Raw genomic sequence first — 17500 nt, forward strand, 5'->3', positions numbered from 1 at the left:
GGGGGCAGGGAGAAAGAGTGTGTGTGTGTGTGTGTGTGTGTGTGTGTGTGTGCGTGTGCGTGTGTGTGTGTGTGTGTGTGCGTGCGTGCGTGCGTGTGTGTGTGTGACGGGCATGTACTGAGAGAGAAAAGGAAGAGAGGATGAAAGAGACGTTGAGTGTCAGACAAAAATAGAAAGTGAAAGAGAAGAAGGGGCGGGATGAAGTTAAACAACAGTCGACACCCAATTTATTTCACATTATTTCATCAGAACTCGAGTGTAAAGGCCCACATGCACATGTTTCGTGTAGATGCAGGTGCGTAGGAGGAGGTAATGTCCATAGAGCTGAAACACGTCACGTGACATTTCTTGCCCCAGAAGTGAGTTTCCCATTCATTTTCAATGTTTTATGGTCACTCAGGTGTCACTAACGTGACTATATTTATCACTTTTATAACGCCGGTTTATAATTCGGGTCTGCAGCCGAGTATAACAAAGGAAATGGCAAGCTGCAACAATAAGTCACGTTAAACAGGACCTTGTTCCCACAATTATTTTTTACAGTGGGGCATTCAAAAATAAGGTGGATATGGATTTTTCTAAATGTCTATGGAGAAAATGAACGGGGAACTCTCTTCCGGGGCAAGAGATGTCACGTGACTGTTCAGCTCTATAGGCAAGAGAAGAGAGAATTCCTGCACACTGTCGTTTCACTTGACTTGACCTTTGACCTTATTTCCTCAGGCCTGCTGTGAGTCATTTGGAGACTTGAATGAAATAATAATGCTTTTGAACAGGGCCGCTGTTTTTTGGGGCATTTTTTTGCCATATTTAGAGGAATATCTCATTTTAAATTAACATTAGGATTAAACTGTTGTGATGTAATTATTCAGTATTTTCTGCTTTTCTCACTCATTCAGAGCAAAGAGGGAGATATATAGCATGATGATAATGCTCTATATCTCCCTATTTGCTCTGAATACACCAGTTAACATGACACAGACTTAACATGATAGAAATATTCTCAGCAAACTTCATGACTAAACTAATTATTCTGATGTGAATGGCAATGATTATATCAAGAAACATTGACTCCTCTCTTTGCTGTATAGTGAGAGGTGCATTTTTGAGTAGGCTATTAAAATAGCATGTCAAGTTCACGTTTCTTTATTGCCAGATTAAACAATTCATATTGGTTGTTGGCAGTGTTGGGCACTCATTACTAAAAAAGTAATATATTACCGTAAATTCCGGACTATAAGACGCACCGGTCTATAAGCCGCGGGACCAAAATTGACTATTTTTTTCTTCTATAAGCCGCACCGGTCTATAAGCCGCGGGTGTTTTGATGTTTAATTACCATATGAAAGGGTTCGTGCACAGAGAGGAATGTCGGGAAAGCGATGGCTGTTTGGGGAAGCTCCCATTTATTAACATTTCAACAAAACAAAACAAAAGTCAGGTCACTAATCCCCAGACAAAATCACACAACAATAGGCTATATGTGCAGCAAACCTGTAACCAGAGAAGTCAAGTCACTAATCCTCGTCTTCCTCTTCTTCCTGCGTACTGAAACCACCAAAGTCCTCATCTTCAGTGTCGGAAACGAACAGGTTCAGGGTGGCTTCGTCAACCACTCTCCTCTCTCCTTCATTGTCACTCAAAACCAATGAACTCCTCTTCATCACTGTCGGCATCGAACAGCCTCTGAAGCCTCTGACGGCCCTCAGCGCCAGCTGTGGCGGCGTACCTCTTCATCCCGCAGCAGTCCAGCGTTTTGGAACCCGTTGGTGATTGTGGATGTTTTCACACTCCTATAATATTCCGTGCTGAGACAGTTCCTCCTGCTGCACCGTCCAACGCCTCACCATTGACTCATCGATGCCCAGGTTACGCGCGGCTGCTCTGTTTCCCTCTTTTAATGCGAGATTGACTGCTTTCAACTTGAACGCTGCGTCGTGTGAATTTCTGCGTACCTTCCCCATGGTAAGTGAGAGTGTTGCTTCTACTGCTCGTTCTCATGCTGTCGAGAACGAGCAAAGCTTTTTTTTGGTGAAAGAATCCTCCAGGGCGCTTCTTGTTAACAGTCCGAGTGAGTGGCAGGTCGAACGTCAAAGGCACTTCATCCATATTTATGATCTGCTCCGGTTCGATGGAATATTCCTTGATCTTCCTTTGTGTGAATTCGCCGAAGTTTGTGATTTTCTCCTGGTAGTCGGGGGAGGGAGTTGATGGCAGAGTGGCCGTTTGCTTACCGTAATTACCATATGTAAGTGGTCACGCACAGAGGGGATTGTCGGGAAAGAGATGGCTGTTTGAGGAAGCTCCCATTTACCGTATTACCGTAACATTTCAACAAAACAACATAACACAACACCACCGTTGTTTATTTTTACAGTGCACACAGTGTCCGCGGTGTGGTGAAAAGAGGGCAAGAGAGGAAATTAAAACAGAAGTGGATTTATAGTTAGAAAGAGTGCTAAAAAAGAGAGATTTTATTTGTATTTTTTTTTTTTTTTTTGAAAAAATCCATAGATAAGACGCACCGTTATATAAGCCGCAGGGGCCAAAAAACGGGAAAAAAGCCGCGGCTTATAGTCCGGAATTTACGGTACATATTACTCGTTACTATTTTCAAAAGTAATATTATTACTTTACTTATTACTCCATGCCAAAAGTAATTCGTTAGATACTCGTTATATTACTTTTCCGTTACATTCCACACAAATGGCAATAGGTCTTTTTCACTGCAGCGATTTTGTGTCTAAAAGGCAGGAGGTAACACAGGTGCACCAAGATGTTAATTAGGGCTTCCAACTTCCAGTCCATTTAGGTGTTCCAGTGCTGGAGCCCTAATTAGTTAGTTGGTTGCACCTGTGTATACTCTGTCTTCTAGACACAAATGGCCGTTGTGAAAAAGGCCCATAGCGTTTTTCTCATCAAAATGCAGACTTTGCGGTGCGAATGTGTGAACTACGTAGGTCTATTATGTGCCGTTCCATTTAAACTAATCGCTTTGCCAGAGCACAGCTTCCTACAGAGATGCTTGATGAAGAGCACACCTGGCTCAAAGTGATGACTGACAAGATGCAATCTTTTATCTTCTGTTTTATAGAATGCACTATGCACTGCCAATGCAAACTCAATACGTATAGGCTACATGTTTGCTTAACAAGTTTGTGTCACAAATAACGTTAGCTCTGCAACATTAACATTAACCTGACAATAATAACAGCAATGTTTGATGTCCACCAGCTTGTGAGTTTTTACGTTATCTCTGTATTTGAACAGTTTTCCGGTTTCTGTTGTGCTGTCCTCTCGTCTCGTAACGTTATCGTTAGGAAGTTTGAGCTCGTGTTTTTCACAGTGGAAAGAGTGTTAGTAGCCTACCTGTCCTGGACACCGTTTACATTTGACTTGATGTTCGTGTCACTTTTCTTCCCGACAAAACAAAGTCATGGGAATATATCCGCAGCCACGGATTTTCCTCCTCGGCTCAGCAGGACAGAGAGGGAGGTGTGCCTGCCTGCCTGCCTGCCTGTTGTTGCTCTGAATGTGCTCTGCGGTGACGTCACCTTGTTTTGGGAGCGTTAAAGCCATGCTGCTTGTGATCAGTGAATGCCGACTGCGTGTCGTTTTGCAGCGCAGCAGCATCACAGAATGGACTCAACAAAAGATGTAACGACTAACGTAACGAGCTCGTTTATCTTGAAGTAACTGTAATATTATTACTTATATTCTATAGTAATTCGTTACACTACTCGTTACTTGGAAAAAGTAATATTATTACAGTAACGAGTAACTAGTAACTCGTTACTTCCCAACACTGGTTGTTGGTTGGTTCAACACAACATGTGCGCGCATGCCCGCTTCTTCTCCTTCTCTAGCCTACAAGCATGTCACTTCCTTGATTGTTATTGTTGATAATTCTATTTAAATAGGCTACATTTTCAGTATATCAATAATGCAATCTTTTCCCGAAACATTCCCAAACAAGAAAGGAACATAGTGCACTGCAAAATATTTTTAATTACATTTGTAAAAAAAAAAAAAAAAAAAAAAATCATCTCGCCACTAGGGGGTGCTGCAGCAAGTGCTTTTGAAAGTGTTTTGTCCTCTTAAACTGTCATCTGAGGTGATTTACTCCTAAACCCACGGATTAGAAAACCACGCACACAAATGTGTCATATCTACGTTGATAAAACAAAGAGGGACTTTAAGCCTATTGAGCCAGAGCCATGACACACAGCTTGTCATATATACTGTATAGATGTCATATCCAATAAGCACCTACTGTTAGTCCAAGAGCGTATGTGAAAATGAATAAAAACACATCGCACACTGCAGGGCTCCGTTTGTTTGCCACTGTATGTGAACCATAACCATTGATGAATCACATTAGTGGGTCTAATGCATGATCCAGTGTGTATTTCTGTGACAATATGAAACCTATTCACTCCACAAACATGCTTGTAGAAAAATTATGTTTTTAAATTCTCTATGGAACTCTGTAAGCCGCCGTGGTGTCCCTGTCTGACGTTATCAATATACATACAAATCCGTGTGCACAGTCTGCTAATCCTACATGGGTTTAGGACTCCGTGGCACTGATTACTAATTCGAGGCAGCTGTTGGCACGGAGCCATACGGTGCCCAGTATGGATTTCCACATCAATTATTTTTTTTTTCTTACCAGGTGACCCCTGACCCTGGGGAGCTCTGCAGAGAACAATGTTCTGGGGAGCTCTGCAGAGAACAATGTTATGCTGAACGACGAGTGTAAATTGTGAAATACAGATCACGTTCAGGTCTGTCATTGCTGCCGGGGGTGGTAGTTGTAACTGGCTTGTTATGCACAGTGCAGAACAAACAGTCGGTTCCGTTAATTTGCCACACCGAGTGTTTCTGTTTGCCGTCTCCACCCGTTTATTCGATCGATACCTATCACCGTCCCCCCCCCCCCCCCCCCGATTTTTATCCCCCCTTAGTGCTAATTTTAATTTATTTATCCTGGTTGCTGCTCCACCCTCTGCCGATCTGGGGAGAGCCCAAACTGGCTCCATGCTTCCTCCGAGACATGGGCAGTTAGCCAGCCGCTTCTTTTCACCTGACAGGGGAAGCTTCACCGGTAGGACATAGCACGTGGGAGGTTCACGCTATTCCAATCAGTTCCCCTCCCTCCGAACAGGCGCCCTTAACGACCAGAGGAGGAACCACATTAGCAACCAGGATATTGCATGTTTTGGTGAAGGGGGTTCCTATATGAAGGAAACCCCCGGGAGGCACAGGGAGAACATGCAAACTCCACACAGAAAGGCCATTTTTGACGACCCCACCCGGGCGGTGGGCACTCGAGGACATGTGGACGGGCACGCATTCCTTCAGTGCTCACAGCGTCCCAGGTGGGAATCGAACCAAGGACCTTCGAGCTGTGAGGCGACAGCGCTTACCACTGCACCACCGTACCCCCCCCCACTGTTTGTTTTTTATTCCTGCTTTCATGAACTTTGTTTTCCATATTTCAGCTGTCCTACACTGAGGAAGCTGTGCTACGTTGTGATTGAAAGTCACTGTTCACTGGATGGGAAGAAGAAATGGCTTGCAGTCGCGTTCCATTGGTAAAGGTAAAATATTGCTTTGCTTGGCTGAATCTGATTGGATAAAACACATCAAAAACAAAACGCTGCATGGAGTCCCCCGGTCTTTAAGCCCTGACTGATCTGGAGAGGCCGCCTCCAAGTAAGAAGTTATTACTGTTCACATCTCAAAAGTGTGTTTGATCAGGTGGAACTAGATCCTCTCTGTTCACATCTCAAAAGTGTGTTTGATCAGGTGGAACTAGATCCTCTCTGTTCACATCTGAAAAGTGTGTTTGATCAGGTGGAACTAGATCCTCTCTGATAATATTGCAAAGGAACACTTGATCACAATCAGCAGAATGTCAGCCCAGAACTCTCTCTCCATCCTTCTGTACCTGCTGCCCACCACACCCACTGATACATCCACCTCTCCATCCTTCTGTACCTGCTGCCCACCACACCCACTGATACATCCTCCTGTACCTGCTGCCCACCACACCCACTGATACATCTCTCCATCCTTCTGTACCTGCTGCCCACCACACCCACTGATACATCCACCCATCCAGTGGATAGAGGATCCACCATCCCACATTGACACCATCCATTTCTATACTAGGGTTGGGTGATATGGAAGAAATTATTCAGTACATAATGATAATTGTTTTTACATATCAATATACTTACAGGTATATCATGATATTTTCTCACGTATGTGAAATCGCATGATGAATAAACCAACTGATGTGTCCATTGTTTTTCATTGGTTAAGACCCCCCAATTGTACTTGGCCAATTACCCCTGCTGTCCCGGTTGTTGCTCCACCCCCTCTGCCCGTCTGGGGAGAGTCGTAGACTAGCACATTCTTCCTCTGATACATGTGCAGTCACCAGCAACTTCTTCTCATCTGACAGTGGAGTTTCACCGGTGCAGCGACCGGTTTCACTAGTGCACCCTCCTCCCTGATGGACAGACCTGGTATCTGCCCCACCCTCCTCTCTGATGGACAGACCTGGTATCTGCCCCACCCTCCTCTCTGATGGACACAGACCTGGTATCTGCCCCACCCTCCTCCCTGATGGACACAGACCTGGTATCTCCCCCACCCTCCTCCCTGATGGACAGACCTGGTATCTCCACCACCCTCCTCTCTGATGGACACAGACCTGGTATCTCCACCACCCTCCTCTCTGATGGACACAGACCTGGTATCTCCCCCACCCTCCTCTCTGATGGACACAGACCTGGTATCTCCCCCACCCTCCTCCCTGATGGACACAGACCTGGTATCTCCCCCACCCTCCTCCCTGATGGACACAGACCTGGTATCTCCACCACCCTCCTCCCTGAGGAACACAGACCTGGTATCTCCCTCCACCCTCCTCCCTGAGGAACACAGACCTGGTATCTCCTCCACCCTCCTCTCTGATGGACACAGACCTGGTATCTCCCCCACCCTCCTCCCTGATGGACACAGACCTGGTATCTCCACCAGCCTCCTCTCTGATGGACACAGACCTGGTATCTCCACCACCCTCCTCTCTGATGGACACAGACCTGGTATCTCCTCCCCCCTCCTCCCTGATGGACACACACCTGGTATCTCCCCCACCCTCCTCCCTGATGGACACAGACCTGGTATCTCCTCCACCCTCCTCTCTGATGGACACAGACCTGGTATCTCCCCCACCCTCCTCTCTGATGGACACAGACCTGGTATCTCCCCCACCCTCCTCTCTGATGGACACAGACCTGGTATCTCCCCCACCCTCCTCTCTGATGGACACAGACCTGGTATCTCCCCCACCCTCCTCCCTGATGGACACAGACCTGGTATCTCCCCCACCCTCCTCCCTGATGGACACAGACCTGGTATCTCCCCCACCCTCCTCTCTGATGGACACAGACCTGGTATCTCCCCCACCCTCCTCTCTGATGGACACAGACCTGGTATCTCCCCCACCCTCCTCTCTGATGGACACAGACCTGGTATCTCCCCCACCCTCCTCTCTGATGGACACAGACCTGGTATCTCCTCCACCCTCCTCCCTGATGGACACAGACCTGGTATCTGCCCCACCCTCCTCTCTGATGGACACAGACCTGGTATCTCCCCCACCCTCCTCCCTGATGGACACAGACCTGGTATCTCCCCCACCCTCCTCTCTGATGGACACAGACCTGGTATCTCCCCCACCCTCCTCCCTGATGGACACAGACCTGGTATCTCCCCCACCCTCCTCTCTGATGGACACAGACCTGGTATCTCCCCCACCCTCCTCTCTGATGGACACAGACCTGGTATCTCCCCCACCCTCCTCTCTGATGGACACAGCCCTGGTATCTCCTCCACCCTCCTCTCTGATGGACACAGACCTGGTATCTCCTCCACCCTCCTCTCTGATGGACACAGACCTGGTATCTCCCCCACCCTCCTCCCTGATGGACACAGACCTGGTATCTCCACCACCCTCCTCCCTGATGGACACAGACCTGGTATCTCCACCACCCTCCTCTCTGATGGACACAGACCTGGTATCTCCCCCACCCTCCTCTCTGATGGACACAGACCTGGTATCTCCACCACCCTCCTCTCTGATGGACACAGACCTGGTATCTCCACCACCCTCCTCTCTGATGGACACAGACCTGGTATCTCCACCACCCTCCTCTCTGATGGACACAGACCTGGTATCTCCACCACCCTCCTCTCTGATGGACACAGACCTGGTATCTCCTCCACCCTCCTCTCTGATGGACACAGACCTGGTATCTCCTCCACCCTCCTCCCTGATGGACACAGACCTGGTATCTCCACCACCCTCCTCTCTGATGGACACAGACCTGGTATCTCCCCCACCCTCCTCTCTGATGGACACAGACCTGGTATCTCCACCACCCTCCTCTCTGATGGACACAGACCTGGTATCTCCCCCACCCTCCTCTCTGATGGACACAGACCTGGTATCTCCACCACCCTCCTCTCTGATGGACACAGACCTGGTATCTCCACCACCCTCCTCTCTGATGGACACAGACCTGGTATCTCCTCCACCCTCCTCTCTGATGGACACAGACCTGGTATCTCCACCACCCTCCTCTCTGATGGACACAGACCTGGTATCTCCTCCACCCTCCTCCCTGAGGAACACAGACCTGGTATCTCCTCCACCCTCCTCCCTGATGGACACAGACCTGGTATCTCCTCCACCCTCCTCCCTGATGGACACAGACCTGGTATCTCCACCACCCTCCTCTCTGATGGACACAGACCTGGTATCTCCACCACCCTCCTCCCTGATGGACACAGACCTGGTATCTCCACCACCCTCCTCCCTGAGGAACACAGACCTGGTATCTCCACCACCCTCCTCCCTGAGGAACACAGACCTGGTATCTCCCTCCACCCTCCTCCCTGAGGAACACAGACCTGGTATCTCCCCCACCCTCCTCCCTGAGGGACACAGACCTGGTATCTCCCCCACCCTCCTCCCTGAGGGACACAGACCTGGTATCTCCACCACCCTCCTCCCTGAGGGACACAGACCTGGTATCTCCACCACCCTCCTCTCTGATGGACACAGACCTGGTATCTCCCCCACCCTCCTCCCTGAGGGACACAGACCTGGTATCTCCACCACCCTCCTCTCTGATGGACACAGACCTGGTATCTCCCCCACCCTCCTCCCTGAGGAACACAGACCTGGTATCTCCACCACCCTCCTCCCTGATGGACACAGACCTGGTATCTCCTCCACCCTCCTCTCTGATGGACACAGACCTGGTATCTCCACCACCCTCCTCTCTGAGGAACACAGACCTGGTATCTCCACCACCCTCCTCTCTGAGGAACACAGACCTGGTATCTCGCGGCCGCCTCTGACCCAGCGCAGCGTGGCGGCTGGCTTGCTGCGTGGCGACACGCAGGTGAGTTCCACCTCTCCGCCCTCCACCGCGTCCTGCTTCACCTCCACGCCGGGTATGTCCGGGGGCACGGACACGGACAGCGTCGCCACCTGGTGGTGCGTGGCGTCCGTGTACAGCTGGCAGAAGTAGCCACCCTCGTCCCCCACGCTCACGTTGGTCAGCGTGATGCGCACCAGGCGCGGCGTGAACAACACCATCTGGAAACGGTCATCCTTCAGGGCTGCAGAGGGGAGAGAGGACAGCAGAGGAGGCAGGAGAGACAGAAGGAGAGGGGACAGCAGAGGAGGCAGGAGAGACAGAAGGAGAGGGAGGAGAGGGGACAGCAGAGGAGGCAGGAGAGACAGAAGGAGAGGGAGGAGAGGGGACAGCAGAGGAGGCAGGAGAGACAGAAGGAGAGGGGACAGCAGAGGAGGCAGGAGAGACAGAAGGAGAGGGAGGAGAGGGGACAGCAGAGGAGGCAGGAGAGACAGAAGGAGAGGGGACAGCAGAGGAGGCAGGAGAGACAGAAGGAGAGGGAGGAGAGGGGACAGCAGAGGAGGCAGGAGAGACAGAAGGAGAGAGGACAGCAGAAGAGGCGGGAGAGACAGAAGGAGAGGGGGGAGAGGGGACAGACATGAGAGAGGAATAAGTGGGGGGGACGATGAGTGGAGAAAGACGAAGAAGAGAGAAGAAGAAGTCATTAGTCCTAAGACAAAATTAGGCTACTTTTACATGTACTAAGAGACTCGGGGCCCTATCTTCGCAACGGCGGTAATTTTGCATTAGCACCCGTTTTCTAGTTAAGCAACGTAGACAGAGACAGAGAATTGAGTCTAGTGTGAAGGAAAAGTAAAAAAAATAAAAAAAGGAGTAAAGGATGAGCCAAAAACATCAGAAAAAACAACAACTAAAATGTGCCCACATTTTTTCCTGTAGGTCAATAAGAAATTAATTTTGGTCCCATGTGCCAACAGAGCATTACGATTCTGTTTAATTGAATACATTACACACACATACATGCGTGCATGCAGTGCATGCACACACGCACGCACACACACACACACACACACACACGCGCGCGCGCGCGCACACACACGCGCGCAGACCCACTCTCTGCCTGAGGAGCCTAGGCTGGCAAAATGAATCAACTGTCATACTTGAAACTACTTGTTATAACACATTTTTACTTGCCAGTAGTCTGTTTTTAATTAATCTACGGCAATTTTTTTAACTAATTTGTTTTCTATTTGCTGTTTTTCTTTGGGATGTGAAGCTTTTTGTAACTTCTATGAAAATGCTTCTGATTATGTCTGTTACACACACACACACACACACGCACACGCACACATACACATACACACACACACACACACACACACACACACACACACACACACACACACACACACACGCACACGCACACACACACACACACGCACACTCACACGCATGCACGCCTCACCTCAGTGGAAAATGTTCCAGAGAGGAGACTTGCAATGGAGGCTTTAGATCAGGGGTGGGCAATTATTTTTCATGGGGGGCCACATGAGAAACCCAGATTGTTGCCGGGGGCCGAACAAATATTGTCATGCCGTAACCCAGGAACTGTGATGATAGAGAGGACCACAAAAAATGTCCTCGCTACCAGAGGGCCAGATTTTGCTGAGGGTTGGGGGCCGAACGGCGCCGGCGCAACATTTTTTGGGGCATTTGAAGCCAGGTTTAGAGGAATAACTCATTTTAATGAAATAAGATTAGAGCTGGGAAGCACAAACTGTTTTTTAATGCATTTTGTTGGTGGTATAAACACAAGACAGCCAAATCCAACAATTTCGAAAATCCCATCTCTTGCCACCAGGGGGTGCTGCAGCACCCTCAGTACCCACCATTAGGCCTCTGTTCTGTTTGCTTGGTTGACTTCTTTAGGAAGTGTTCTCTGTGTCAGGTTCCATAGTATACTCACATCCCGTTTACAAAGAAAGCCCCAAGGATCTAATCTAATGAATGGATTAGGTCTAGGAAAGATGGTGATATGTGGTTTGGGGTGTAGTTTAGGTTTTGAATAGTCTTGTTAAAGCTAGACGAAAGATTGATTTGGCCTAATAGGAAACAATAAGAGAACTCCTCGCACTGGAAAACACTTGGGCTTCTGTTAGTGCTGAGCAGGTAGGAGTTGGAGCTGGTTGACAGCATTTTGTGTTGTGTTTCGGGGTTGGTTTTAAGTGCTTTATTTCGGCTTGTTTCTCAGTCCCTCCAGGAGTTTTTTTGTGATTATTGCGATCATAAATGCTTGATTTCGCGGCGGCTTTTCTCAAAATTTGCGATGCAATTTGCGACATTTTATGTGATTTCTTGTGGTAAAATTGCGGGAACTGGCAAAAATTGCGGAGTTGCGGCAAAAAATGCGATTTTATTTTTTTAATTTTAATTAAATTTGTTCTTTTCCTCCCTTCATTGTTTCTCTTCTCCTTTCTTCCTCATCCTCAATAATGCTATTATCACTTTGCCTTTTCTCATACTTTTTGCTTAGTGCTTCATATTTTTCCTCTTATCCTTATTTCCTCTTCATGCCTTCCTTGTCCTCCTCATCCCTTGTTCCTTGATAAATATTCAAACTACTAGACCCTAAGCTAAATATGCCACCTGTGTGTGTGTGTCTGTGTGTGTGTGCGTGTCTCAAATGCTTCGCGCTAGCAAAGTGGCTGTCCAGTGACGATTTCCGTTTGTGTTCCTCCACGACAGTGTTGCACGGAGTGCAAAATAGTTTGCCTCCACTTTCATGCAAAACATTTGGTAATTGTTTTGCGCTTATTTTTGTTGGCAAATGTGAGGGGTTTGCGTTACGTCCCCTACTCTCGTCACTTCTTATTGTTGTCCCTCGTTCCCACAGCAACCAGGCAAGATGACAGCGCACACATATCTCAAACCCAGGTAAAGATGCGGCATTTTACTCACTTTTTTGCGGTGAAATCGCGAGAATTTTGAAAAATTGCAAGCCCCCGCAAATATCGCAGAGTTTGGTTGAATTTGCATTCATTATTGCGATCGCAAAATCGCAATTTCCTAGAGGGACTGGTTTCTTTGTTTTTCTCTGTGCCTGTTTGTGTGATCTGGTTGTATTAAATGTGCTGTCAATGGAAAGTCAACTGATAAATCAACACGGAGGTGATCAGTGTGGAGGGGAACTGCCGTTTTTATTTGGAAAACGGAAAAGAAACTGACCATGACGCTGGGCACTTCCCTTATTCGGTCAATAAAACGGATGTAAAACTCAAAACCAACTAAACAAATAGAATAGAATACATGAACATGTTGCATGTTGTAAGTATTGAAGTCCAGAAGAGAGAAGCAGGAGCCATTTAAGGAGAAATGGTACATTTTCAACTTTGAAATCAGTTGGGATTCCTCTGCCCCAGGACCGCTCTGCATGATGGAGATAGAGGAGGCTGGTCAGCTCTATCTCCATAGCCGGTAACACCATTTCATTTGTGAGGTCACTCCAATGGAGCGCTCTGCAGAGAAAACGTTGGCGTCATCGAGGCTCTGAGCAACCCCAGACGACTTTCTGCTTTGGAATTGATACTGTAGTTGTAACTGCTGTAATCTGATGCTCAGTTTGATATAAGAAGTTCAGAGAGTTTATAAAGTCAGTCTTGATGGAGCCGCTCCGGGCTACATTGATACAACAGAACAGATGTCTTGCTTCGCTCATTTCCAGCTTTGAGAGCGAGTCGCTCATTTTGCTCAGCCCTGATTGGACGATTCTACACCAGCCCTGATTGGACGATTCTACACCAGCCCTGATTGGACGATTCTACACCAGGATTTATCTGTCCGTTCTCTTATAACTGCCTCTGCTTTATTCCTCTGTAGTCCTTTCCTCATGTAATTCCTGCCTGGTGTTTTGATTGTTCATCATGTTAATCATTATTGTTCTATTTTTCTGCGAAGCACGTAGCAACTCTGTTTTGAAAAGGGCTATGCAAATAAAGTTTATTATTGTTATTAAAAATTGATGATAGGAAAGCTATTAATCTGAGTGGGACTGCCCTTTGAGTCAGTGAGAACCTGACTGATTAAATGCTGTAGGCTACACGGGGTGAAAACAATTACCAAAAAAAAATAATAATAATAATAATAATCACAAAAGGTCTATTAGGCCCTTTTCACAGCAGCCAATTTGTGTTTAAAGCCAGGAAGTAACACAGGTGCAAGCAAAACATCAATGAGGGCCCCAACGGTGGAACACCTAAAAGAATTGGAAGTTAGAAACCCTCATTAATGCTCTGCCGGCACCTGTGTTACTTCCTGCCTTTTAGACACAAAATGGCTGCTGTGAAAAAGGTCTTCTACTGCAGGCCAGATGCCTGACAGACGAGCCACTGCAATCACTACTCCCACCTCACCACCAACCCCCTGAGTGAACACTACCCCCACCTCACCACCACCCCCCTGAGTGAACACTACCCCCACCTCACTACCACCCACCTGAGTGAACACTACCTCCACCTCACCACCACCCTCCTGAGTGAACACTACCTCCACCTCACCACCACCCTCCTGAGTGAACACTACCTCCACCTCACCACCACCCTCCTGAGTGAACACTACCTCCACCTCACCACCAACCCCCTGAGTGAACACTACCTCCACCTCACCACCACCCCCCTGAGTGAACACTACCCCCACCTCACCACCACCCCCCTGAGTGAACACTACCCCCACCTCACCACCACCCACCTGAGTGAACACCCACCTCACCACCACCCTCCTGAGTGAACACTACCTCCACCTCACCACCACCCCCCTGAGTGAACACTACCTCCACCTCACCACCAACCCCCTGAGTGAACACTACCTCCACCTCACCACCACCCCCCTGAGTGAACACTACCCCCACCTCACCACCACCCCCCTGAGTGAACACTACCCCCACCTCACCACCACCCACCTGAGTGAACACCCACCTCACCACCACCCTCCTGAGTGAACACTACCTCCACCTCACCACCACCCCCCTGAGTGAACACTACCTCCACCTCACCACCAACCCCCTGAGTGAACACTACCTCCACCTCACCACCACCCCCCTGAGTGAACACTACTCCCACCTCACCACCAACCCCCTGAGTGAACACTACTCCCACCTCACCACCACCCCCCTGAGTGAACACTACCTCCACCTCACCACCACCCCCCTGAGTGAACACTACCTCCACCTCACCACCACCCCCCTGAGTGAATAAGGGAGACAGACAGAGAAGCAGTGAGAGCAGGAGGGAACATTTCCTTTTGTTAGAGACAGAGAGCAGAATCGACGGTGAGAAAATGCTGATAATAACAAACAGCACTAATAGAAGTCTGCTGGTGACAGAGGCTCAATGTGCATAGATTCTCATAAAGATCCTCCAGACTCACTCTGTATCGACTTGACTGTGAAATCTCTCTCTCTCTCTCTCTCTCCCTCCCTCTCTCTCTCTCCCTCGCTCTCTCTCTCTCCCTCTTTCTCTCTCTCTCCCTCTCTCCCTCCCTCCCTCTCTCTCTCTCTTCCTCTCTCCCTCTCCCTCTCTCTTTCTCTCTCTTTCTCTCTCTCTCTCTCTCTCTCTCTCTCTCTCTCTCCCTCTCTCCTTTATTCTCACCCTCTCTTTGCTCCTCTATGTTGGCTTTGGCTCAGGCAGGAAACGGCAGACTGCTTCCCTGATGTAACATCTCACAGCATCGTTCATCACAAAACGCACACTAGAGTTAGACACTGGCTCTGTGTGTGTGTGTGTGTGTGTGTGTGTGTGTGTGTGTGTGTGTGTGTGTGTGTGTGTGTGTGTGTGTGTGTGTGTGTGTGTGTGTGTCTGTCAGAGACAGCGAGAGAGTATACTGTATGTATGTGTGTGTGTGTGTGTGTGTGTGTGTGTGTGTGTGTGAGAGAGAGAGAGAGAGAGGGACATAGGGCTAAAGCATGAGATAAATAGACTAATATTGCTCCATAATGCAGCAGGCAGGAAAGATAATATAGATAGAGAGAGAGTGAACTCCAGGAGAGAAAGAGAGTTGTGAGAGAGCGGTACATCTTTTCTCCCCTCTGCACTAAATGGCAACTCAATGTCAGACTTCTGTTCAAGTCCAACTTCACCTTTAATTGTGCCGTCATATTTGCATGGCGAACAGAGTTGGAGGTACTGTAGGGGTCCTGTAGGGGGCGACAGAGAGACACAGACAGACCTGCCAGGGGGGAAAGGGTCCATGTGTCCACTAGCAGATGTTTTGTCCCATGCTCCAGAACCTGAAACGGGCCGTCGTAAGAGGGCTGCAGAGGACCCAGATGAGCGTCGTGTGGATGAACACATACCCCGCTGTCCACATATATCATATCATATCCTATCATATCCTATACCATCATACAGGTTATTACATACTGTATCATTTACCAAATCAGTGGCTGACAGTTTGTGGGAGTCGTAATTTAGCAGCAGTAAAGTGTTTCTACACTTCATTCTGCCCACTGTGTTGAGCCTTTCTGAAGGGCAGTGATATGCAATTACAGTGTTTCAGATCGAAGGATTGCCTTGTCACTGAGTATATACATATATATATACATGTGAGTATATACAGTATATATATATATCTATATATATATAGATATAGATATATATAGTAAAGTAGTGTCTATACTCATATACGTATATATATATACGTATATGAGTATAGACACTATTTTACTATTTTATTATTATCATCATTATTATTATTATTATTATTATTATTATATATTTCTTTACCATGATTTATATCCACCTTATTTTTGAATGCCCCGCTGTAAAAAATAATTGTGGGTACAAGTTCCGGTTTAACGTGACTTATTGTTGCAGCTTGCCATTTCCTTTGTTATACTCTTTGGCTGCAGAGCCGAATTATAAACCGGAAGCTGGAGGACGTTATAAAAGTTATAAATATAGTCGCGTTATAAACAACTAACCAACGCTGGGGGTCCGTATGGAAACAGTGCTACTCGAAATGGTTAAAAGTTAAATCAATTTGGTCATTCAGTGGCGTTTTACTGCCATGTAACATAGCTAGCTAGCTGCTAACATTAGCCACAAGTAGCCTTAAATTAGCCTTAAAGGGATATTTATCGACGAGATTTCTGCCAAGCTGGACCTGATTAGTGATTTGCTCCGTTCGCCCAGACGGGTGTCAAGCTGTCAGCAACAAGGCTGGGAGGATCACACCAGAAGAAAAACGCATAGGCATCATGGCAGGCAGAAATGAGGTGGATAGGAAGTCTTTCAACCACTATAGCACTTTTCACCACATAAGTGCAATTCTTTGTTTGGTTCATTTGTGGAATTAATTAAGAGCAACTGTTGGAACAACTTTGAGTTTGGTAAATAACGCGACGAAGTGGCGAGTGCTGCTTTAAAGTCAGTTTGGAGGAGACGCTTCAGTGCCCACGGCATTAAAGTGGAAACGCAGACACAGTATATTTTTATTATAAATTATGATTCAAACATTTTCACCTGATAATTTTCACATAAATCACGCCAATAATGTGTTTTTTTTATATTCACTCCAGGGAGTATCAAACAGGTGTTCTTTATTCATTTTAATTAACAATGGTATTTCAGTGGTTTTGCAAATGAACTCTGCATTATTTATTTATTTATTTATTTATTTATTTATTTATTTATTTATTTATTTATTTCATTTCATTTCATTTCATTTAATTTCATTTCATTTCATTTATTTCACAGCCTCAAATTGGCATATGGCGGGTTGCAAAATAGCAGATGACAGCCGGGGCAGTCACAGGCATACGATAGGGCTCATGGTCTTGAAAATGGTCTCGCATTGGTCTGGTCTCGGTCTCGGTCTTGGTCTTGGTCTCGGTTTAGGTGGTCTCGACCACAACACACACACACACACACACACACAGACACAGACACACACACAAACACTGATACACACCTCGCGTGCCGTTGAAGAAGAGCGTCTGTCGGCGGGGGTTCTGGATGACCACGATGGAGCCGTCGTAGTTCTGCAGG

At 47.4% G+C, this 17500-nt stretch overlaps 1 protein-coding gene across 1 annotated transcript in view; it reads right to left on the reverse strand.

Annotated features, from left to right (window-relative positions):
• Positions 1-17500, reverse strand: part of LOC310798922 (cell adhesion molecule 4-like) — a gene marked incomplete at its 3' end in the record, with an annotated part of 42553 nt that overhangs the window by 8073 nt on the left and 16980 nt on the right. The window contains exons 2-3 of the mRNA XM_083661479.1: positions 17424-17500; positions 9379-9705 (exon numbers count right to left, since the gene is read on the reverse strand). The exon at positions 17424-17500 is cut by the window's right edge and continues 70 nt beyond it. Of these exons, the coding sequence (XP_083517605.1) occupies positions 9379-9705; positions 17424-17500 (404 nt within the window). The remainder of the gene's footprint in view (positions 1-9378; positions 9706-17423) is intronic.

Source organism: Poromitra crassiceps, assembly GCF_964638095.1.
Source record: "Poromitra crassiceps genome assembly, chromosome: 26".
NCBI lineage: Eukaryota > Metazoa > Chordata > Actinopteri > Beryciformes > Melamphaidae > Poromitra > Poromitra crassiceps.